Source organism: Danio rerio, chromosome 23 (assembly GCF_049306965.1).
Source record: "Danio rerio strain Tuebingen ecotype United States chromosome 23, GRCz12tu, whole genome shotgun sequence".
NCBI classification, from domain to species: domain Eukaryota; kingdom Metazoa; phylum Chordata; class Actinopteri; order Cypriniformes; family Danionidae; genus Danio; species Danio rerio.
In genome coordinates, this window is record NC_133198.1 from 1,136,329 (window position 1) to 1,161,003 (window position 24,675).

Consider the following 24,675-nt stretch of genomic DNA (forward strand, 5'->3'; position numbering starts at 1 on the left):
AATGCCCTTAGGCCGTTATTGTACCCATAAATACAGTAATATTGTGTTTATACTATATATACTATATATAAACACAATATTACTGTAATTAATATTGTATGTGTGTGTGTGTGTCTGTATGTATGTATATATATACACACACACACACACATACAATATTAATTACCGTAATATTGTGTTTATATATATATATATATATATATATATATATATATATATATATATATATATATATATATACAGTAACTAGTGGTTACTAGTGATGTAGTGACTGTAAGTACTTATAGTACTTGCTAGTAACTTCTAGTTGCTATCACTGAACCATAATAATCTGTATTAGCCTTTTAAAATTCTGCTTTACTGTTTTATTTAACGATAAAGTCCTAATGTGTGAATAAAAAACCAACTTTTACCTCAGTGTACTTTCTTGGGGAATTCACGTACAGTAAAGTACACAAACTACAAATAAAGCTAGCCCACATTATCTTGATCATCATCATCACATTATCTAGCCCACTGTTCTTTGGTAGAATAATCAATTTATAACCCTTCCCTCATTTCGACGTAAGCGTACTCGAGTTTATTAGCAGCACATTAACGCTATCTGTAAGCAGTATTTGTTGTTAAACTTCATACATCATATTAATATTCGTTCACAGTAAACGGGGAACGCTTTAAAGAAATAAACACAGCGAAAACGAGTACACTTCAGCTTTAAAGGCAGGAAACACAAATCAATAACCGAGTTAACCTATTGTTTTGAGTCGGTGTCATCTAATGTGTTCAGTTGTGTGCGTTAAAGAGATGATGTACCGTGTACAGACATGCTCGCTCCGTCGCTGTCACTCGCGCTGTGTATCGCAAGAGTTTACAGAGATTAAACACCTATGGTTTTCAGATAGTTGTTGAAACTGTGTTGCTTCACTTGGGGTCGGCTGTTGTTATGGTGTGGTTGTTTTTAGATTAGGTTCAAACCACGCCCGTTCTGCGCTGTCATTCCCTTCCGCGCATGTCTGAACGCAGCGCCGTTCACTTTACAAAAGCGTTCCTGTCTGGCGCCCATCCACAGGACAGAGTTTCTCAAATCTGATATATTACGTCGTTTGCATAGTCGAATCCACTGTGTTTTCGTGTAAATGCTCGTTTAAGGTCATTGTTGGAGTAAAAACGATCGTTTAAGCTGTGATTGAATGAAACGGAACATTAAACCGTTCATAGAGGAGTCACGTGATGTTTGTTAGTTTTCTCAGCGCGGCGCAGAATGGCGCAATCACAGCTCACCTTGATGACTACAAACGCGTTTTCTAAATCATGTAATGTTGAACTTATGAATGGATTTCATTCGCATGACACACATTTTCTGTATATACCTTCAGGTTCAAATCTTTTTTTAATAGTTTTATTTTTTATACTTTTATTATGGATTAAATATAGCCAGCAACACAAAGATATACCATGTGAAAGCGACTCTGAAAGAGTTTTCTAGATCTCCAAGTCAAGGACAGGAGATTCTGAGACTTTTTTATCCTATATGTGTGCTTGTATTTGTTTGTTTTTGTGTTCTTCTGTTTTCATTAGCATATTTTACTTCATTAAACCACATTAAATGGTTTTATTTTAACTATATAATGATGATATATTTGCCAAAGGTTTGGAGTCATGAGACTTATTTATAATCTTTTCCTAGGCTTTTGTGAAAACCAGTAACCTTAGGGCAGATTATTTACGCACACATTTAATATGAGACTAATTAAATAGATGCATTAAATAGATCCAGACAGTAAAAGTTAGTTAATATTTCTGTAACACCTTACAAATGTGTTAGGTAATTAAACATGCACAACACTGAACACGTTTATTACAGTAATTATTCAACTTAGCTCTATTTAATTATTCAACTTAGAGTTTGCATGTTCTCCCCGGGTTTTCTCCCCCACTGTCCAAACACATGCACTATAGGGGAATTGGGTAAGCTAAACTGTCTGTAGTGTGTGTGAATGAATGTGGATGTTTCCCGGTGATAGGTTGCACTAAAAGGGCATCCACTGTGTAAAACATGTGCTGGATAAGTTGGCGGTTCATTCCGCTGTGGCGACCCAGGATCAATGAAGGTAATAAGCTGAAAAGAAAATGAATGACTAAAGAAACCTTATTATAAAGCGTGACCAATATTTGTGTGCTAAATGTGTAACATGGTTTCCACAAACATAATCGTTTTTATTTTCAGTATTGATCAATAATCAGATTATCATGTTAAAGTGATTTCTGTAGGACAATCCTGAAATTTCAGCTTTAAATCACAGAAATAAAAACACAAAATTCATTTTAAATTGTAATTATATTTAATTTACTTTATTTTAAACTATTGCTGCTTTTTACTGTATTGATCTGTAAGATTAATCCACATTATTCTGTTAATTATAATGTGGTGAATATGTCTTCTATCTTGTGCTGGAGGTCTTTCTTCCAGTGCAGTGTAGGTCTGTGTTTCTTATTTGTGGTTCAGTCCTGGATTAAATGCTCGTCCACAGCAGACCTTTGACCTGGAAGAGGAAGCATGATCATGATGAGGCATTTTAACACACGAAACACAGAACTCATGTAAATTAGGGCTGAGCAATATGACGATATACTCTGTATTGTATGGACAAAATAAAAAGTTTATAATTTAATATTATGCTCTATTGTTTATTTCGTGGTTTCACAAAACACGTTGTTTAATTTATATGAGCAGAAATTGCACAATATTACACACCTTTAAAGTCATTTGGATATAAACTTGAATAACAAAGAAAGTTGCTCTTGAAAATACAGCACTTGCTCTATATATATGAGCAGTTTCACACTCATGATATTGCTCATATATTTTGCGTGTGATATTGCATTAATACAACAGTTCAACGGCACAATCTTGTACATAAAAAAGAAAATCAAACACAGAGTCTAAAACCCTTTTTTATTAGGAACTACTTTCTTTCATCATTCATTCACATCTGCAGCTGATATCAGAACAGCAGAAGCCGTTACTAATTCACCAATGTCACTTTAGAGCTAGCGTTTGAATGATTCTCTATAGCGTAATGTGAAGTGGTACTTCTGGTGTGTGACCCCGATAACGTGACGACAAAACAGCAAATTTTGCTCACATTTTAAGATTATAAGGCTGAACGTGACATGAAATGCCATCCGTCTATGGAGATTTCTCACCAGACTGCTGTTGTGTTTGCGATAAGAAGGAACGAGGCTGAATCCATCTTATTCGCAGCTTCTTATTGAACTATCCGGTCCTCCTTAAAAACTACGAGGCTTCTGTTTTTCAGTTGTTTATTCGCGCTCAAGAGAACACACTGAGCAAGGACTTATTATGCAGTTCTGGCGCCATCTTGTCGATAGACAACATCAACCGCCACCGACGAGCTCTCAGAAATTGTAAAAATTGTATTTTAAAATAGGCACTATTCTTACAAATAAACTGCATAGTTGCAATCTGAACAACTACATTCTCCACTAAAACAGCCTCAAAAGTACATTTTGTTGTCTTACAGCAGTAATATTTGTCAAACTTTAGCCTGCTTGTTGCTTGCTGTATGCGGGCGGAGTAATACACAGAGGTGAAGAGGCCTTTGTGTGATGTTACTGGCAAAATATAACACGACTATCAGCCAATCAGATTCAAGAACCAGACAGAACTATTGTGTATATATATATATATATATATATATATATATATATATATATATATATATATATATATATATATATATATATATATATATATAAACCCCTTCAATAAATAGATTTTTGCATAATTGCCCCCTTTAATGAACTAACATTGATTATTGACTACATTCACTGAGAAATGGATAAACAGTGTGTGTAGTCATTGACGCTGAGTTCCTGACATGATACGGTGCTCTTTGACCTGCAGACAGCTGATCTGTGTTCACACCTGAGTGATGAGTGTGTCCTGAGACCGCAGCGCCGTCGCCAGTGCAGAGCAGCACTCCTTTGGGTTTTGGAGGATACATGTTGGGAAGCAGGATCGTGACACTGTCTATGAGGTGCTGTGTCAGATAAACACACAACTCCAGTTCCACCTGCTTCATGCTGCTGTCAGGAACACTGCGAACACTGTGATGATCAATGTGTTAATCTCAAACACACACCAAGGTTATTTTAGTTCAGCATTTTTGTTTTGGATCATTGCTGCGTCCCGATTCGCATACTCAAATATTGATTCAAATAATTTCCAGTTGGCTAGATATGAACTAACAGTCATTTAAACAACTTTATTGAAGCATCACTACGTGACGGCTAATCTGCCATGTTTGTAGTTTTTTCACTTTTTACCCAAGTTTGTAGTTCTTATTGAATATACACCCAACACGCAGTGTATTGTGGGTAATATCATCGTAAAAGAGTTAGGACAGTTCTACTTTCGAATTTCTACCAAAAATAGTAGAGCAAGCAGGAACTTTTGGTATAATTTTTTCAGTTTGGGCCACACTAATTCTGTTTTCTAATACTATTTAAGAGAAATATAATGCAAAATGGGACGCAACACGTGTTTTAAATTTCAGTTTAGCTTTAGTTCGGCTGCGCCCGAAATCAGCTACTACTCGAGTAGGAACTCCATTAGTGTGTTCTATATAGTATGAATGTGAGTAGTATGAATGGAACTCGGACGCTCTCCATCCGCCATTTGTCATTATCACATGACCTACCCACTTTAGGTGTGTTGCTTCACTCCCGTTTATGAATTCCCTCATGGTGCATCATGGGATAGCATAGCATCCATCAGATGCACACTTCAGAATCTCTCCAGAGGTAGTAGGGTCATCAGGGTACTTCTCACATGCTGTCTTTCCAATACTGTGAATTCGGACATACTACTTGACTCGTTTACTGTTTTTAACGTACGGTATAGTAGGGAAGTATGCGATTTCGGATGCAGCCTTCGTTTTATGTTGTGTTGGTTTTAGGGTGCTTTTACACCTGTAGTACATTTCTTTTAGGTCAGGATCAGGGTTAAATATGATACTTTTTAGGAGCATTTTCCTGCCATTTTGGCTCTGTTTTACACCAGATTGAAAACATCTACATCCGTCTTTGGCTAGACATATTTCCTGAACTGCGTTTTGTAGCTCCTGAACAAGCATTAATAGCTCCGCCCCCTTCTGAAAAGAGCACAATCTCATTTGCATTTAAAGCGACAGTCACCAAAACACCACAATTAGTATCAAAGCCTGAAAAGGTCAGTTTTAGAGAGTTAGAAAACATTAAGTGTGGGCTATTTTGAGCTGAATTTTCACCACACACACACTCTAGGGACACCAGAAACATCTTCTAAAAAGGAGCATAAATGGCCACCTTTAAACTGAAAACACTCACTGAAAGATGCAGGGTCCAAAAACCTTTGCCAGTCGCTCTGATGTCATGTGGTTGACGCGACTTTGGGCAGCGACTCGAGATAGGAAGTGGAAGAGCAGGGACAGGATGTTGAAGGTGTCAGGTGGGTAACTCTCCAGGACCTTCTTTGCACGTCTGAGATTCAAACCCTTTCCTCTGGTTTCTGCAGGATAAAGAGCCAAAACGCACGCATTTCAGGATGGGGAGGTGCAAAACCCTTTGTGAGTGTGAACTAGGATTCAACAATATTGAAAAAATCGCAATATTAAGTTTGTCTGTGTATTTTATATTGTGATATGAATTGAATTTGGTTAGAATTATTCCTAGATAACAACCACTAATAAGTATGGTGAATGTGGTTAGATGGTGTAATCAAGGAAATTTTAGTAGAGTGTGGTCCTGAAAAATCTCCTTTCCGAGGGGTATCTAGCCCTTTCCCTTAGCCCTACACCTTCAAGATAAAGAGAATTTATCCCTACCCCTTCACATGAACACGCAAAATGAGGTGTAGGGGTAAGGGTAAGGGCTAAGGGGTAGAATTAAGATTGAACCTAAGTGTGTTATGTTAAACACTTCATGCATTCAGCGCTCACAGCTTTACTCAAATAGTGTAAGGGGAGGAGCTACTGATGAAGGGGCGGGGTTATCAGGTGCTGAGTTTGGATTGCTTTATTTATTTTGGATTGTGCAAGCATAATTATCCTACATGAGTGATTGTGCCGCCTCCAAATGGTGAATGGGGTTATACTCATGATATGTACAACCCAGGCTGAAAACGTACCTCTATGTACATTTCAGGAGAGCATCAAATACGTTCCAGGTTTGTTTTTTTGCAGTTTTGTTTTCGCGAATCCACTCGAGGCCGCTAAGTACTCTTTTTGAAATGCCAGTGCTATTCACACCTGCTGTTCTCACGTAAATCCACCAGAGGCTGCTGTCGACTGACTGACTGAATGACTGAACCATGCTCCATGCTCCTCCCTCACTATACCCAACCAATAGTCTTTTTAAAAGCATCGATTGCCCCAATAACCCACTTTCCTAAACCCAACGACAGTTTTAAAAAGCAACCCAGAATAAGAAAAGCCCTCGCTTGATTTTTACCACGGTTTCAGATTTTATCACATTCTAACCCTGTTATTTACTTGTTTATTTTGTTCTTTGGCTTCTGCTTTTGTCTTGACTGCTTTCTGGAACCGCTCTCCACCAGACTTGAACCCTGCTATTGTGGTCAACTCCTCTCTGCGTCTCAAGTCTGCCGATGTACATGGCAAGCTAACTGGGCAAACTAATAACAGCGGAAAAGCCGTCCATATGGAAGTAAGCGGTCAGCCGGTAAGCGTAAAACGGAACCCGTAGCGTTGGTTTTACAGACAAAATGCAGCCCTAAGTACTACAGTTTGAATTTCTGTTTAGTTAGAAAAGTTAGTGCTCCATTTGGTACGAAACTAAACTCATACACTACCTGGCACAAGTGCATAATAATGATTGGAACGCAACTTACATATTGTGGAGTCAACGTACTTGCATACACTCTCAGCAGCCGCTTGGCGTCTTCATCTGGAATGAGTCCATGCGGCAGTTCTTTCAGGAAGAGGATTAGCAGAGACGCAACGGCGTGAACATCATCTTTGCTAAAAAACTGAATCTCTCCGCGATCCAGACGCTGCCTCAGTGCTTCACGCTCTGCTTCTGACCCGCTGACACAGAACAACTCTCTCTGATGGAGACCTACACACATATGAAAACAAACACAATCCCAGCACACAGCTGACTGACGATGTAAAGGGATGAACATTTAATATCACAGTTACAGGGACCAAAATGATCAGTTATTAGTATCATCGCTGTTTTAATTTAGGGTCGCCGATACCCGACTCTGATTAGTCAGTCGTGACTTTTCAAGGAATGTTATTCCCAGATAACAACCGCTGAATAACACAGACTAGGCACTGAGAATTACTGTCAGTGAATACTTTCACTTCCATATACTGACATCCATATTCATATATTTCTGTCTGTCTGTCACACCGCAGCTTTTGACAGATCTTGTGAATTAATAATAATAGGTTAATCTAGGCTCCATTCAGTCAGATTAGTTTTGACTGTTTGGCGCCATCTTGTGTCTGAATAATGCAGTTTCTGTCAGCTTTGTGTTTAATTAAACAATTAATTAACTATTACGGTTCAAAACAAAGTTTTGTGTCTAATTTGTATGTTCTGTGGCAGGTAGATGTGTAATAAGCTGGATAAAGTACATCTAGGATGGTTGTTTTTGCAGAATAAACCCTTTGGTCTTAAACAACAGTACTTCATATTGGGCTCTTAATAAACCTGTCTAAGATGACGATCTTCTGGATGTACTTCATACAGCCATATCGCACTGCTACTTGTGTGACATTGCTCACACACACACACATATATATATATATATGTATATATGTATACACATATATAAAGAGAGAGAGAGTACATTTCATTATAGTATGATTCATAAACATCACAGTACCTGCTTTAATTTACGACAGAATTTTTCATGTGGGTTGTCAAACCTCTCACCATATTGTTCCAGAAACTCCACCATCTGCATGAGCACTGCTGGGACGCCCTGCCGCATCTGTCCTGCATTCCGCAGACGTTGAAGACAAACACCGAACACTGGCCTAGTCCTGAACGCCGGCTCACAGGAGTCTACTGAATCTGAATCATCACTGGTAGTCTGCAAAGAAACGACAGCCATTCAAAGATCACAAAAACAGAAGGTCTCATATTTTATGCTTAACTGTGATGTGATGTAGGGCTGCACAATATATCGAAACAACTATCCTCGCAATAATAGTAATATCTATATCGAAGGGAAGTGCAATAAATTAAGTTAATTTGATGTGGCATGCATTTGTGTGCTGCATGCATAGGTTGTTTACTTTAATTTGACCAATCAGATGAGGTTATCTTTAGCCCCGCCTCTCCAGAGTCTAGAGCTGAAAATAAACAGTAATGCTGGGAGACAAGACAGGGAAATGGCAACAGAAGATAACTATCAGACTTTCTGCTGATGTTTACAGTCATTTATGGTGTTTTAAAGTCTAAATGTTTGCACGCTGACAGTTTTTATTTATTTAATTAGTTCATAAATTACCTGATTATCTATTACTTGTTTATTTTATTATGATCATTACATAAATGTTTATTTTAAATTACTAATAAAACAGCATTTTAGTCAGTTATATGGTAGAATTATTGTTATTACAACACGTTAAACAACAATATTGCATATTTTATCCAGATTTTTCTATATTAGAATTTGATTGTCATCAGTCTGTTGGCTTCATTAGATTATATTGTTTCTTTCCAGCCGGTGGCATCCATGACAGTAAAACCAGAAGGAAAGCTGAAGTAAGTCTGCCAATAGCTATGTTTCCATCTAAAGATGTTAATTAAAATTATGCGCAAAGCTGGAATATCACATTAAAGATCTGCGAATAATGCAGCATTTCCAACTAATGAGTCAAAGAGAACAAAAGCATCACTTCCTGATAAACTGGTGGTAAATGTTAAGAATCAAGTAGCATTTGCACGTCTGTTACATCGTAAGAAATATCGTTATCGCAACACTCTCAAACAAATACCAATGTTGCATATTATTGTGCAGCCCTAATTAAAGTCCTACAGTAATATAACCCAGTTGTATGTCACTTACTCACCATTATATAGGTATTTTCGAGCTTCACTGCCATTCTTTAATATTTTAATTAACATGTTTTAATATGTGATCATTATTGACATTCATTTATCTGACAATTTTTAATATTGGAACTACTGTGTTTGTTAATCATGATAAAATGATGTAGGCTAAGGTTTTTAAATATCAGGAAAACATAAATATAAACACGACACGTACTAATGTAAAGGGTTTTTATTATTATCTTATTATTTTCATCTTCCACCCATTAATAATATTAGTTGGCCAAGTTACTCACCACAAATTATGCTAATGTATAAATAACAGTTACATGTTCATGTTAATACGAGAAAATATGATAATAAAACATTTTAAAGATCCTTAAAACAGTCGACGCTGATGTCTTTTTTTCTAGTGACAGTCAGTTATTAAGATTACTTACCAGAAGTTATGAACAGTTGATGATTTATGGTCGTGATGGAATCTACTTACCCAGCAAAACAATGATATGACTTTGCAGAGTAGCCCCATTACTCTCGTGAGTTAGTTGCTAATCAAAAGAAAGCCAATGTGTAATCGCTATAACGTTATACCGACTGAAAACATCAAATAAATGTAAAGAAACCGTTCACGATGACATCACACGCACTGTTAATCGCTCGTATTTACGTCACCGCCGCCGCCATCTTGGCTCAAATCAGGATTAATGTTGCTATAAGGGATACAGCTGCAGACGGAGGTTAGGAAGAAATATTTAATTTATTATTTATGCAATTACCCGTTAAATTGTATTTTATTGACGTCTACCTCTACACCATACCATAAATCCATCCCTCACATTAATGTGAAACCAGTAATTATTGTTGCACGCACAGTGATGCTGATTTGACTCGCGTATTCGCAGCTGTATCCCATCTAGACTTTACTCAGGAATGGCGACCTCGTATTTGTCTGCGATTAAAACAAATCCAAAAGTAAATCCAAAAGTAAACCCAAAAGTTGTTTTTGGCATTTTAGTAACATCAAAGAGCTTAGAACTATATGCTGTTTAGTAACATTGTGTTAACATATTAAAACTATATAAAGAGAATTCAATATCACTGCTATTATTTAGGAACCTATATAATAAATATTAATAATTAATAGTTTTTAAACTGCAGACAGTGGTTAATATTAAACAAATGAATAATGATTATAAAAAATATATGGTTATTTTTGTGTTGCCAATATGCTAAAGTTAAGGTCAGCATTATAAGCCCCCCTTTGAATTTATTTTCTTTCTTTTTTTAATATTTCCCAAATGATGTTCAACAGATTCAGGAAATTTTCACAGTATGTCTGATAATATTTTATCTTCTGGAGAAAGTCTGATTTGTTTTATTTGGGCTAGAATAAAAGCAGTTTTTAATTTTTTTAACACCATTTTAGGGTCAATATTATTAGACCCTTCCAGCTATTTTTCGAGTCTACAGAACAAACCATCATTATACAATAACATGCCTAATTACCCTAACCTGCCTAGTTACCCTAATTACCCTAGTGAAGCCTTTAAATGTCACTTTAAGCTGTATAGAAGTGTCTTGAAGAATATCTAGTCTAATATTATGTGCTGTGATCATGGCAAAGAGAAAATAAATCAGTTATTAGAGATGAGTTAATAACACTATTATTACTTTTTATTACTTAACTATACTATATAAAATAAGTTTGTCATTCTTGGAGAAGTGTGTCATTTATTTGCATTGTTTATAAACTATTGGTAGATGTGCGCAGGAATGAAGTGTTAATGTGTTGTTGTTTTTTATTGGAACGCTAAACAAGAGCACATAGACAACAGAACAAAGCAAAACAAAAATAATGCCGGGGATACTATCAATTACAACAGAGCATTTTAAAGTTATCTCGAAGCATTTTACTGTGTTGTGTTGTTATTGTGGTTTGTGAGTCGATGATGTCACTCGACACAGATGCAAAGGTTCTAGTGTCATCACGCCTGCAACAGCTGATCGTGGACTTCTTGGAAAAGTGTGTCATTAGAAGCGCATATGTAATCAGTTAATTAGTAACTCCACAGCGTTTTACAGCACTTTCATTTAAATATGCATTTAAATATCACAGTGTTATATGCATTCAAACCAAATAGTGTATGTTTATGTTTTATTATAGCTTTTATACCACACCTGGCTCTTTCAGGGTCTCCTTGCCATCAGCCTAATCTTCATATCCCTCCACAGATTCTCAATTGGGTTTACATCAGGACTTTGACTGGGCCACTACAAAACTGTTTTTGTCTTGTGCATTACCTTCACCACTTTTGTTGTGTGTTTTGGGTCGATGTCGTACTGAAATGTCTAATGCCAAGTGTCTCTGCAGACTGCCTGATGCTGTTGTGGAGACTTTTGATGCATTGCTTCATTTTTATGGTGCTGTTTACTGCGATTAGAATCTCTGGTCCACCAGCTTGAGAAAATGCACTGGCAGTTTATTACAAGGTTTCATAATTTCAATGGTAAGAACCTGTAAAAATGCTTAAACTGCACTGTAAAAAATTGCTTTAATTAAATCAAGATAATGCTTTACAGTGTTGTTTTAGCATTTTTACAGCTTATAACCATAATCTTAATAGCAAAATGCTGTAAAAACGATTAAACCACACTGTAAAAAATGACTGTAATGAAATTCAGCTAAATAAAAATACAGTAATTCTTACGGTGTAGTTTTAGCATATTTACAACGGTTTACTTTTGAAATTACGGTCATTTTTTTACTAGTTTTAGCAGTTTTACAGCTTATTACCATATTTTTAGTGGTTAAAAAGCTATAAAAATGCTTAAACCACAGTATAAAAAATACTGTAAAGAAATGAAATGAAATGAAGGTCATTTTTACAGTGTAGTTTCAGCATTTGTACAGCTTTTTACTGTAATCCCAATGGTAAAAAGGTTTAAAAATGCTAAAACTACACTGTAAAAAATACTTTAATTAAATTAAGGTCATTTTTACAGTGTAGTTTTAGCAGTTTTACAGCTTTTTACCATTGAAATTACAGTCATTTTTACAGCTAATTAATTATGATAGTAAAACGCTGCACAAATGCTAAAACTACACTATAAAAAATACAGTGTACTTTTAGCATTTTAAAAACTTTTTTACCATTGAAATTAAGGTCATTTTACTGTGTAGTTTTAGCAGTTTTACAGCTTATTACCATATTTTTAATGATTAAAAAGCTGTAGAAATGCTTAAACCACACTGTAAAAATTACTGTAAATGAGATTAAATTAGGGTCATTTTTACAGTATAGTTTCAGCATTTGTACAGCTTATTACTGTAATTTCAACCATAAAAAGCTGTAAAAATGCTAAAACTACACTATAAAAATTATGTAATAAAATTCATCTAAATAAAATTTCATTTTTACTGTGTATTTTTAGCAGTTGTGCAGCTTAGTACCATAATTTTGTTGGTAAAACAGTAAAATGCTTAAATACACTGTAAAAAAATATTGTAATAAAATGTAATTAAATTAAGATTATTTTCACAGTGTATTTTTAGCATTTGTACAGCTTATTACTCTAATTTCAATAGTAAAAGGCTGTAAAAATGCTTAACCCACACTGTACAAAATAACCATTTATTCATTCATTTTCTTGTCGGCTTAGTCCCTTTATTAATCCGGGGTCACCACAGCAGAATGAACCGCCAACTTAACCAGCAAGTTTTTATGCAGCGGATGCCCTTCCAGCCGCAACCCATCTCTGGGAAATAAAATTAAATGAAATGAAGGTAATTTTTTATGTTGTAGTTTGAGCATTTTTACAGATTATTATTGTAATATTAAAAAATACTGTAATAAAATTCAGTTAAATAAAAAATACGATATTTTTTACAGTGTCGTTTTAGCAGTTTTACAGTTTTTACTTTTAAATTTTTTCTGTTGAAATTACAGTAATAAGCTGTAAAAGTGGTAAAACTACAGTGTAAAAAATGATCATTATTTTAACAGTTAGAAGATGTTAAATGCCAAAACAATGTAATAATGGTCAATTAATATACAGTGTCATGTGACTTATAGTCCACTGAACACAGACTTCCAGAAATAATTTAAGCTTACATGTTTTGCTCAAGGACACAATAATAATGATTATTTACTGGACTTTACAGTGTCGTTTTAGCAGTTTTACAGCTTATTACTGTAAATTCAACCATAAAAAGCTGTAAAGCTTACATAAAAAAATATGTAATAAAATTGATCTACATGAAATATGGTCATTTTAACAGCACAGTTTTAGCAGTTTTGCAGCTTATTACAATAATTTTAATGGCTTAAAAGCTGTAGAAATGCTTAAATACACTGTAAAGAATAACTAATATAATTAATTTAAGATCGTTTTTTGCAGTGTTGTTTTAGCATTTTTACAGCATACTACTGTACTTTCAATGGTAAAAATGTGTAAAATGCTGTAAAAAATACTGTAAAATTTTTTTATTCAATTAAGGTCATTTTTACAGTGTAGTTTTAGCAGTTTTACAGCTTTTTAACCATTGAAATTAGTCATTTTTATAGTGTAGTTTTAGCAGTTTTACCGCTTATTACCATAGTTTTAATGGTTAAAACGCTGTAAAAATGCTTAAACCACACTGTAAAAATAGTGTAATGAAATTAAATTAAGGCTATTTTTACAGCATAGTTTCAGCATTTTTGCAGCTTACTGTAAATTCAACTATAAAAAGCTGTAAAAATGCTTAAAAAAATTATGTAATGAAAATTACCTAAACTAAATTTCTGTCATTTTACAGTGTATTTTTAGCAGTTTTGCAGCTTAGTGCCATACATTTAAATTGTGAAAGCTGTAAAATGCCTAAATACACTGTAAAAAAAAAACTGTAATGAAACTGTTAAATTATGTGCATTTTAACAGTGTTGTTTCAGCATTTTTACAACCACACTGTAAAAAAATACTGTATTGAAATTAAAAATAAGGTATTTTTACAGTGTAGTTTTAGCATTTTTACAGTTTTTACCATTAAATGTTACCATAAAATTTTTACTACAATTTTTATAAACTGTACTCAACGGTAAGAAGCTGTAAAATGCTAAAACAATGTAATAATGGTCAATTAATATACAGTGGGATGTGACTAAATAAAGACTTCCAAAAATAGTCTAAGCTTACATGTTTTGCTCAAGGACACAATAATAATGATTATTTACTGGACTTTATGGACCAACCAATGGATGTTCAGGACTCTCCATCATAGATCTCAGCTCTAATGACATAAACAAGTTCAGACCGGCCTGAACACTAGAACATCAGGTGTGCTGAATTCTGCATTTCACACTTATCTTTTTACAACCGTGTGGGCAGAGAGATTTTCCTTTACAGGTCAAGGGCTTTTTATTCCTCCACACTCTCAGAAATAAAGGTTTGCGAGCTGTCACTGGGGTGGTACCTTTTCAAAAGGTACAAATGGCTACCTAAAAGGTCCATATTAATACCTCAAGGGTACATATTAGTACCTAAAAGTACAAAAGTGTTCCTCTTAAAATTTTTAGGTACTAATATATACTTTTGAGGTACCAATATCGACCCTATAAGTACAAATGTGTACATATTGAAAAGGTACCCCCCCCAGTGACAGCTCACGGTTATTTCTGAGAGTGCAGGAGAGGATTTGTTTTGCTCAATATTACGTCTGCAAAGAGGGACACTCATGGCAAACATAGATACCAGCGTAATCATGCACTTAAAATCCTCTTATTGTGCCAGAATGATAACACAACTATTGTAAATGTGTAACTTTTACACAGACTTTGTGTTCAAGATCATCTTATCTATGCTGAATATTCTGAGAATGCTGGATTGTGTCAACCTGGATTGTGATTGTTGTAGTTGCCCTCAAAAAAATGATTCAGGAGAAATTAAAAAAAACAAGCTGGATATGGGGGTAATCCCGCAGTGATTGGGCCAGCCCAATTGTCTCGGCCCCTAAAATTGACTTTTATCTAGGATATATTCACCTTCAGCAGTGAGTGGAAGTGACCTGAAGACAGAGCTGGCAATGTTGAGGTCGGCCGGTCTCACGCTACTGCATGCTCCTTATTTCACTCTCCTCTTCCTTATGCAGACTCGTTGGACACCGGCTTGTCTCAGGAGATGAGGGGAGATGAGCGGCTGGTGCAGTACATTAGCTGTAGCTTGTTATTTTTAACGCAAAGATTTTTTCAAAGTATAACTAATCGCTTTTTACAGAGTATAACATGCAAAATGCCATAATACTGGGAAAATACAGATGGGTGTGGAGATTTGCAGGCATGAAAAGCTTTGTGTTGTTATTACACATCAGCCTTTGCCTTGTTGGAGTGAGCTGATGGTTTATTATAACATCATCTCGTCTCTTCAGGTTTATGACATTACCACACACCCGGTGAACCCGCAGATAAGCTCATTAAGCGTTTATCTCAATTATTTTACTGTTGAGGTGAAAACAACAAACGCTGCTTATTACGTTTAATTTTTAGCTAGTTCGAGTAGTACAATGAGCATCTTACTTTCATATGACGTTTTTATCTAATATCATAAAGATAAAATAAGCAAGAAGAAAAAAATCCACTGAAAATGAGTGTGTACTTTCAAAATAAATCTATAACTATTCATATTGCTGTCATATCTATATTTTTAATGACTTAAATATCGAAACTGGCTTAATGTTTTAATTTGAGTTCACAGTGCAGCTCTTGCTTGATGGATTTATTCTAATACTATATCATTTATTTGTTTCTTGCTTTCACAGTAATATTAACAGGGACTGTGCTTCAGTTTATATGATGATTAACTGCATGTTTAATCAGATCTGCAATAAAAGCTACAGCAGATATTCAATATTATTCTCATGATTTTTTTCTTTCTTTCTTTTATAATCGTTGCATAAAATGTTGTTTAAAAAATTCTGTTTAACAAGAAAAAATTGAGTTCTTTCAGTTTCTTCAATTTAGAATGAGCTAATTAAACGTCTATATTGTATATATATATATATATATATATATATATATATATATATATATATATATATATATATATATATATATATATATATATATATATATATAATATATTTAAAAAATACAATATACAATATACAATATAAAATATATATATATATATATATATATATATATATATATATATATATATATATATATATATATATATATATATATATAATATATATATATATATTGTAAATTGTATTTATTTTTTATTTTTAGTTTGATTAACATTTTCCAAGAGCCCATAATTCTTGTTTGTTTTTCCGTGATTTTCACTTCTGAATTGTGTAACGTGTCCTTGATCTCTGTTCTGACAACTTTTGATGTTGAAAAGTTTAAAAGGTGACTTTTATTGACATTATTAGTTGTCGGGGGTGATATATTGCCTGGGTTGCTCAAGCAAATTATGGTACAAACACCAGGTAATGAGCTGCTTTTACAGATGTGTTTCCATAAATAGTGTTTCTCATGCTGAATATTATTTCAAACTATTAGAAATTACACTAAAAGTCACTTTTGTTAAATAAACTGTCTATACAGTTGAAGATTTTTTTCTTTTGTAAATATTTCCCAAATGATGTTGAACAGATTCAGCAAATGTTCACAGTATGTCTGATAATATTTGTTCTTCTGGAGAAAGTCTTATTTGTTTTATTTCGGTTAGAATAAAAGAAGTTTTTTATTTTTTTAACACCATCATAAGGTCAATATTATTCGCCCCTTTAAGCTATTTTTTTTTTTTGATAGTCTACAGAATACAGTCTACAGTTGTATACATCATTATACAACAACATGCCTAATTACCCTAACCTGCCTAATTATTAACCTAAGCTGTATTGAAGTGTCTTGAAGAATATCTAGTCCAATATTATATACTGTCATCATGACAAAGAGAAAATAAATCAGTTATTAGTAATAAGTTATTAAAATGATTATGATTAGAAAGGTGCTGAAGAAATCTGCTCTCAGTTAAACTGAAATTGGGGTAAAAAAATAAACAGGAAGGGGAATAATTCAGGGGGCAAATATTTAGACTTTGACTGTAAGTACATTTAAATTAATAATATCAACATGATAATACGGTGAGAATGTGGTAAAATCTGAAAACGTGGTCGAAATCAGGTGGCTGCCAGGGCTTTTCTTTTTCTGCATTGCTTCTGTAAACACTGTCAGTTGGGTTTAGGGAAGGTTCCTCCTGGGATGTATTTGCTGCTCTCCAGAAATGTATACAGATGTACGTTTTCAGAATGAGCCTGGGTTGGCTAAAACTGAGTAAATTTTACAGATTTTTCACAGTGCACTGTACACAGTGGAAACAAATTACTTGTTGTAAATGAATTAAATTTGACAAACTTATTTTATGACAGTTTTTAGTAATAAATTCTGTTTGTTATTTTAGGTGTAACAAGTTTTAGTAATTAATTTATGGCAAGTTTATGTGTTGTTCACTGTCAATAATGAGCAATACTTGTATTTGCCACAAAACATAAAGTGTTATTTTTATACTAACATGGAAGGGGAATTATTTGTATTGTAATAAAATTATTTTACTTTGGGTTATATGCCGAGCTAGTGTTTTTCCCATGCTGAGAAACTTCCGGTGACCTGTTTTTGTGAATTTTTTCCATTTTATACGGTTCCTTTTACAGCATCGATGTTGTAATGTCATAAAATACATTCAGTTAAATAAACTCTGGCATTCATTTAGTTGCTCAAGCGTAAAACGAGACAAAAAGCCGTTTACTCGCACGCACCCGTCAGAATCGGCAAGTTAGAGCAGAAGCTCCATTGAATATACTGAGGTAAAATAAATGCTCATATTACAAAGACACGGCAGGGGAAAATGTAATGTAATGCAGTGCTTCTTTCACAATCTGAGACCCGCTTTATATCGGATATCACTCAGCTAATGGAGATCGCTGATTTTGAAAGAAAACAGACCTTAAACGCGCCGGTTTTTCCATTGCATACAGTTCGCCGGAAGCGCTTAACCCAGATTACTGGCAAATTAAAAGTCCCATTAGCATGCTTCGGCATATACCCTATTATTACTATATTAACAATATTAAATTGAATGATTTGTACTGTACTGTTAGTACTGTTCCAGTCTTGTTTTCTTAAATAAATTACTAAAATTTGTACTGAAATTTATCACTGAAAACTGTCAGAAATTAAGTTTGCCAAACTTACTTCATTTAATTGTAACAAGTCGAAGTAATTTGTTTAAGTTTTGACTTTTTACGGTGAATGTTTTAAGTTGTTTTTAAGCTTTTAATCAACACTTTCTTAAAAAATAAAAATAAAAAAGACTTATATTTACATTTATATTTTGATTCGATAGTCTACAGAACAAACCATCATTGTACAATAACTTGCCTAATTACCCTAACCTGCCTAATTACCCTAATTACCCTAGTGAAGCCTTTAAATGTCACTTTAAGCTGTATAGAAGTGTCTTGAAGAATATCTAGTCTAATATTATTTACTGTCAACATGATGAAGAGAGAATAAATCAGTTATTAGAGATGAGTTAAAGCAATTATGTTTAGAAATGTGTTGGAAAAATCTCTCTGTTAAACAGAAATTGGGGTAAAAATAAACAGGGGGGTGAATAATTCTGACTTCATCTGTATATGAGTGGCATGTCTTGTGTATTCTGTAGTGTTTGCTATGAGTGTTTAATGCATGTTTATGCATGGTGTCATATCACTCAGATCTTTTCTAGAGTGAAAGCACACGTCACAGAGGCTGATATTAATTCATGGCTGTGTTTTCTTTGACATTATAGCTGTATAATTATAATTCCGGCGACGCAGTGGCGCAGTAGGTAGTGCTGTCGACTCACAGCAAGAAGGTCGCTGGGTTGCTGGTTGGATCCTCGGCTCAGTTGGCGTTTCTGTGTGGAGTTTGCATGTTCTCCCTGCGTTCGCGTGGGTTTCCTTCGGGTGCTCTGGTTTCCCCTACAGTCCAATGACATGCATTACAGGTGAATTGAGTAGGCTAAATTGTCCGTAGTGTATGAGTGTGTGTGTGAATGTTTCCCAGAGATGGGTTGCAGCTGGAAGGGCATCCGCTGCATAAAAATGTGCTGGATAAGTTGGCGGTTCATTCTGCTGTGGTGACCCCGGATTAATAAAGGGACTAAGCCGACAAAAAAATGAATGAATAATTATAATCCTATTTCATCCACAACTCAAGAGAGAAAGAGGTCACTCTGCTGGTTTATATTAGATTCTCCCTCTCTCCTTCTAGATAAAATAAACCTCTCCAACACTTTAGTTGAAAAGATTTAACAAGGACGCTTCTCAATTTATTAAAATGTTTAATGAGAGATTAATTTGCACGTTTATTTTAGAGTACATCACCTTGTGTGAGAGCGTGTCTGTTTATGTGTGTGTCTACATTCGTGTGTGTGTGTGTGTGTGTGTGTGTCTGAGATGCTCTGAAGATCCACCCGCTGCTGTGGACTTTAGATCAGTGTGTGTGTCCTGCTGCAGGAGTATATAAGCTCCTCCTCCACCTGCACAGGTGCATCACACACTCTCACAGCTCAGGTAAGAACAGAAACATCTCTCTGCTTTTACTCCTCCGGTTTAATAGAGCGGTGTGTGTGTGGATTTGCTTGTGCATGGCTCTTAAACATGAATTCAGAAGCTTTCTGAATCACCTTCTAAACTCGCAGTTACTTTTGTGTGTACTGTTTGCTTTAAGTTTTTAGTCTCTGAGCGCTCTCTAAATGAGACAGAAGTTTGTGTGTTCACATTTTTACTTTGACGTGTTGATCCTGCTTTTATGTCGAGCATTGGGTGTAGTGTTAGTCTCTGAGTGTGTTTCGTGTCTCATCTGGAGTGTGAGGGAGAGCTGCTTAATAACTCTGATTAAACTATGACTTCACTTTGTGCTGGCAATATTGATGTGCAAGTGGTCTGCTGACAGATTGCTCAGTATTTAAATCAGTAAACAGAGTGGGATATTAACACATTATAAAAGCTGAGAGACAGTATAACACAGTAATAATCCAGCATAAACCACAGGTGAGACTGCTTTGCTTTGCATTTTACTGCATCAAACTGTTTATTGCTTTAGAAATAAGATGTTGCATGCATTTTTATGGAAACTGTTTATTAAATAGCGTGTTTTATTGTTGATATTTTCTTATTGTTTTAATCGCTGTGTTCTATATAAGATGGTTTATGTTAATATTTACTTTTATTGTTTGTAATCACTGCATGGTTTCTTAATATGACCTTTAATGTTTATATTTAGATATGTTTAACTGTTTATTGCTTTAATAGTTGCTTTCTAAATAAAATGATCCTATGTTATTATATACTTACTTTTACGTTGTATTGTTTTAATCACTGCTTTCTAAATAAGACTTTTTATGGTAATATTTATCTTTTATTTAATTTTTATTGTTTTAATCACTGCATGATTTCAAAAATAAGATCTATTTTTGTTTACATTTGTGCATTTTTAACTTGTTTAATCAGTGCTTGATCTTTCCATGTAAATAATGTTTAAATCACCGCTTTCTAAATCAGATCTTTTTGTGAATATTTACATTTTTGTTTTAAACTGTTTATTGTATTTAATCACTGATATCTAAATAAGATGTTTTGTTTAACATAAAAAAAACAAACATATCTTGTCTAGGCATGGAAAGATAACCGTTTCCAAAACCACCAAACTTTTCTGCTATACCGTTTCTAAGGTGTAAGATTTTTTATTTATGTTTTTACAACAGTATTTCCAGCAGAAAATATATACAGAGACGCCATTTTAAATGGTAAAGAAATCAGTGTTTTTGAAACTAATGAAGGCAGCAGAAGTGAATGATTCACTTGAATTGTTTAGCCTGACTTGTTTACAGCTCCAAAATATTATAAATGTTTCTCAAAATAAAATATATTGTGTTCAAGAGGGAAAAAGTTGTAATTTTTTTACACAAGCTTTAAAAGAATATACAGTATTTTAGAGCAGTGGTACCGTGATATTTTTATCCAAGGTTTTCATACCGTCAGAAACTTTCCGGCCCATGCCTAATCTCGACAAACTATACATCCATGTACCATATATAAAATTTCAAGTCAGTCCTCCAATTCTGGGGCTGACTGGTGAGAATGTTAAACTACTTAGAGCCTTTAAACATTCCTTTCTTATCATTTATCTGAACTAAAACTTTTTTTTTGCATAAGTTTATCTATTACTCTATCCTTTGCATTTCAAAGGGATAGTTCAGCTCAAAATAAAAATCATGTCATAATTTATTCATCCTTTTCTTATTGCAGAGCAGTTTGAGTTTCTTTCTTCTGTTGAACACAAAAGAAGATATTTTGAAGAATGTTAAAAACCTGTTACCATGGACAATATTTGTTTTCTTCGAAACATCTTTACAGAAAACGATATAAAGTTTTGAAACCACACGAGTAAATTATTTTTTTTTTTGTTGAACTTTCGCTTTAACTTTTTGGTCAATGTTTTTAATTACTGCCTTCTAAATGAGAAAGAAACGTAAAAAAAAAAAAACTTTTCAGCTTGAGAGTTTTGTTTTGTGTCAAACTTTTTAACCACTTTTTGCTCAATAAAACAAACAAATCAGTGCTGAGCAAAGAATATATGTGTGTGTATATATATATATATATATATATATATATATATATATATATATATATATATATATATATGTGTGTGTGTGTGTGTGTGTGTGTGTGTGTGTGTGTATGTATGTACACTGTCAAACTCAACAGTCAACTTTGTCAAATGAGTGTAGTTAACTCAAAATTTAGTGAAAGTTAGTTCTACTCATTTGAAACGAGTTTTGAAAGTTAATTAAATACCTCATTACTTCATCTTAAATGGAGTAAGTTCACAGTACTCATATACATTAGTTTTTAACTCAAACGGTTTGTAACAATTGGTTTCCACATGCGGTTGGAGTTGCCTTAACTGACTGGGTTTTACAGTACTCAGTTGGTTTGAGTTCTCTTCATTTATTGGGTTTTACTGTGCTCAAATTGCTTCATTTACTCAAATGGATTAAGTTCACAGTACTTATTAGCATTCGATTTTGAACTTAAATGGTTTGTTGCAATCGGTTTCCTCCTCAAATGGTTTGAGTTACCTTCACTTTTTTGGGTTTTACAGTGTATATATATTATATATACACAAACTTTTATTTTGGATGTGATTTATTCGTGATTAATCTTTTCCCAGCACTAGAACAAACTACTTAAACACACACACAAAAAAACAAACAAACATACAAATAAATAAATCGCTTAGGTGACAAAAATAAAACCTTATCTTGACCAAATATCAGTTAGTATGTTTTTTGTGTAAATGCAGGCTGATGGCTCCTCTGGCTGAGACTCATCCCGCCTCGCCGCCACCGGAACTCGGTAGGATCTGCTATAAATCCGCGTCTGCTCAGAGGCGCACTTCCTTCCGCCTGTGCGCTTCTGTTGAGCTGCGTGTCAGTCTGAATCTCTGGTTCTCCTCCAGGAGCGGACGCGGACAAACATGAGCCCCAAACCCCGACGCGCACCCTCAGTCCCTGGCCCGCGCAGCAGTGGGAGCCGGAGCAGGAGGAAGAGGTGGACCCGTGGGAGCTGCCGGAGCTCCTGGACACCGGGGTGAAGTGGTCAGGTAAGAAGTAAAGTTTGTTTCATACTTTCTCCTAAATAATATTGTTTCATGCAAGTATTGCAAATTCTAAATTGGGAATCATATTGTAATATTTTGAAGAAGGTCATGAAGCGTTTTACAGTTCAAACTTCATCTTTTAATGGACTTTTGCACTGTTTTAAACCATGGGCTGTAAAAATTGGAGCATAACGTTGCTTTGGCTCGCCCGAAACAAACAACTCAGCGCTCCTAAAAAAAACCCCATAACGTTACCTTTTTAGGACCCCACGAGTGCGCAGACTCTCTTTACCCCAAAATCCCAACAATACCCAGCCCTAAAGCTTTACATTACACAATCAACATAATCTCACACCATAATATAACACATGAACTGTATTTAGAGCATGCTACTAACGTTAACGTTATATTATCAGCCAGTGACCATTAACATTCAGTCAATTAAATAGTGCTTTTGTTGTTTTGAAGTCATACTTTCGCGCGATTTCACACCCAATTTATTCAAAAGTATCTTGATAAACAATAGAGGGCCATGTTAAAAATTATTGAACGTGTGAATATAATACCCATCTTCAGCTCCATCCTCCGGGGTGGGCGAATAGCTGCTGGTGGCCGCTGTAAGGCTCTCTGTTTCCCGCAGAGTTGGACCGGCGCGGAAAGGTCCTGCGGGTCTGCACCTCTGTCCTGAAGTTGCTGCTGCTGCTCGGCCTGCTCTACATGTTCGTCTGCTCCCTGGACATCCTCAGCTCTGCTTTCCAGCTGGTCGGAGGTACTTTCTTTTTTCATTAACAACTTTTCTCCAAGTCTTCTCTGGAAGTCCTTTGTTGGAGTTGGCTTTGTAGCGCTGGGATTGTGCTAAGCTAAACTAACGTTACTGTGCTAGTGTGAAGATCGACGCTCGGACATTTGACTTTTTTCGCTTTTGATCAACACAAAAAGTCGAAGCAAATCTTTGTGAAAAGCGTGTTAAAGTTTAATATATTAAAAAAAAACACTTGGAGGGTAAAACTTGAGGCCATTTTCCCACGAAGACGTGATTTGTTTTAACGTTAGCATGCTTTAAGTTACCAGACCGCTGGTCTGAGGTAACCGTTGGACCTGGGGTGTCCAAACTCGGTCCTGGAGGGCCGATGTCCTGGAGAGTTTATCTCCAACTTGCTTCAACACACCTGCCAGGAAGTTTCTAGTGTATCTAGTAAAAGCTTGATAAGCTGGTTCAGGTGTGTTTGATTAGGGTTGGAGCTAAACTCTCCAGGACACTGGGCATCCTAGGACAGAGTTTGGTCACCTCTGCGTTAGACCAACTTCACTCTCTAAACTTCATCATCTTTCTGGAAGTCTGTTTTTGTAGCTCTGGAATTGTGCTAATGTTAAACGTTATGCTGTACATTAGTGTAAAGGTTTGAAATCTGGATGTTTTACGTCTTTCTTGCACTTTTAATTAACATTAAAATTGCATTTAGACAAAGCCCTGCTGAAAAATCCAACTAAACCAGCCTAGGCCGGTTGGCTGGTTTTATCAGGTCAACCAGCCTGGTTTTAGAGGGGTTTTGGCCATTTCCAGGCTGGTTTTAGCTGGTCAGGCTGGGAGATGACCAGCTAAAATGACCTTGATCAGCCTAGCCAGGCTAAGAGGCCAGCTAAAACCAGCTATGTCCAGCTTAAACCAAACTGGTCAAACTGGTTTTAGCTGGTCATTTTCCAGTCTGACCAGCTAAGACCAGGCTGGAAGTGACCAAAACTCCTCTTAAACCATGCTGGTCAACCAGCTAAAACAAGTCACCCAGCCTAGGCTGGTTTAATCAGTTTTAATCAGCAGGTAGAGCAAAGTATACTTCACAATACTATACTACAGATTTACTCAGTACTTTTAATCTACTCAACTTCA

General features: G+C 35.1%; 3 protein-coding genes across 8 annotated transcripts in view; 1 reads left to right on the plus strand and 2 right to left on the minus strand.

The window, feature by feature from the left end:
* zgc:113423 overlaps positions 1-2,483 on the minus strand; it is a 15,617-nt gene extending 13,134 nt beyond the window's left edge. The window contains 1 exon segment of one of the 2 annotated variants that reach the window (NM_001030233.1): positions 814-964. In NM_001030233.1, the coding sequence (NP_001025404.1) occupies positions 814-826 (13 nt within the window). In that variant the 5' untranslated portion in view covers positions 827-964. 2 annotated transcript variants of the gene reach the window in all.
* LOC137489173 (protein FAM13A) lies at positions 2,154-23,537 on the minus strand. 3 transcript variants are annotated; one of them, XM_068216993.2, is made up of 6 exons: positions 9,584-9,943; positions 7,969-8,128; positions 6,934-7,140; positions 5,392-5,572; positions 3,950-4,131; positions 2,154-2,543 (listed from the first exon to the last, which is right to left on the minus strand). In XM_068216993.2, the coding sequence occupies exons 1-6, from the start codon at positions 9,620-9,622 to the stop codon at positions 2,503-2,505; spliced, it is 810 nt and encodes a 269-aa protein (XP_068073094.1). In that variant the 5' UTR covers positions 9,623-9,943; the 3' UTR covers positions 2,154-2,502. The 3 variants fall into 3 exon arrangements, with proteins under 3 accessions (XP_068073094.1, XP_073795757.1, XP_073795756.1); XM_073939656.1 differs by lacking the exon at positions 9,584-9,943 and adding an exon at positions 23,354-23,537 and having other exon boundaries at positions 2,195-2,543; XM_073939655.1 differs by having other exon boundaries at positions 2,200-2,543; positions 6,934-7,183; positions 7,919-8,128; positions 9,584-9,766.
* The window catches only part of slc34a2b (solute carrier family 34 member 2b), a 30,732-nt gene continuing 25,726 nt past the window's right edge, over positions 19,670-24,675 (plus strand). Inside the window, exons 1-4 of one of the 3 annotated variants that reach the window (XM_068216694.2) lie at positions 19,670-19,696; positions 22,491-22,543; positions 22,647-22,790; positions 23,428-23,556. In XM_068216694.2, coding sequence (XP_068072795.1) covers positions 22,495-22,543; positions 22,647-22,790; positions 23,428-23,556 — 322 coding nt within the window. In that variant the 5' untranslated portion in view covers positions 19,670-19,696; positions 22,491-22,494. 3 annotated transcript variants of the gene reach the window in all.

Excerpts from the sequence above, each read along its gene's own strand:
- LOC137489173 (XM_073939655.1), bottom strand. The coding sequence starts at position 9,622 with ATGGGGCTACTCTGCAAAGTCATATCATTGTTTTGCTGG. Across the intron at positions 8,129-9,583 it reads TCATATCATTGTTTTGCTGG|ACTACCAGTGATGATTCAGA; the intron begins GTAAGTAGATTC and ends GTTTCTTTGCAG. Across the intron at positions 5,573-6,933 it reads GCTGCTGAGAGTGTATGCAA|AAACCAGAGGAAAGGGTTTG; the intron begins GTACGTTGACTC and ends TTTATCCTGCAG.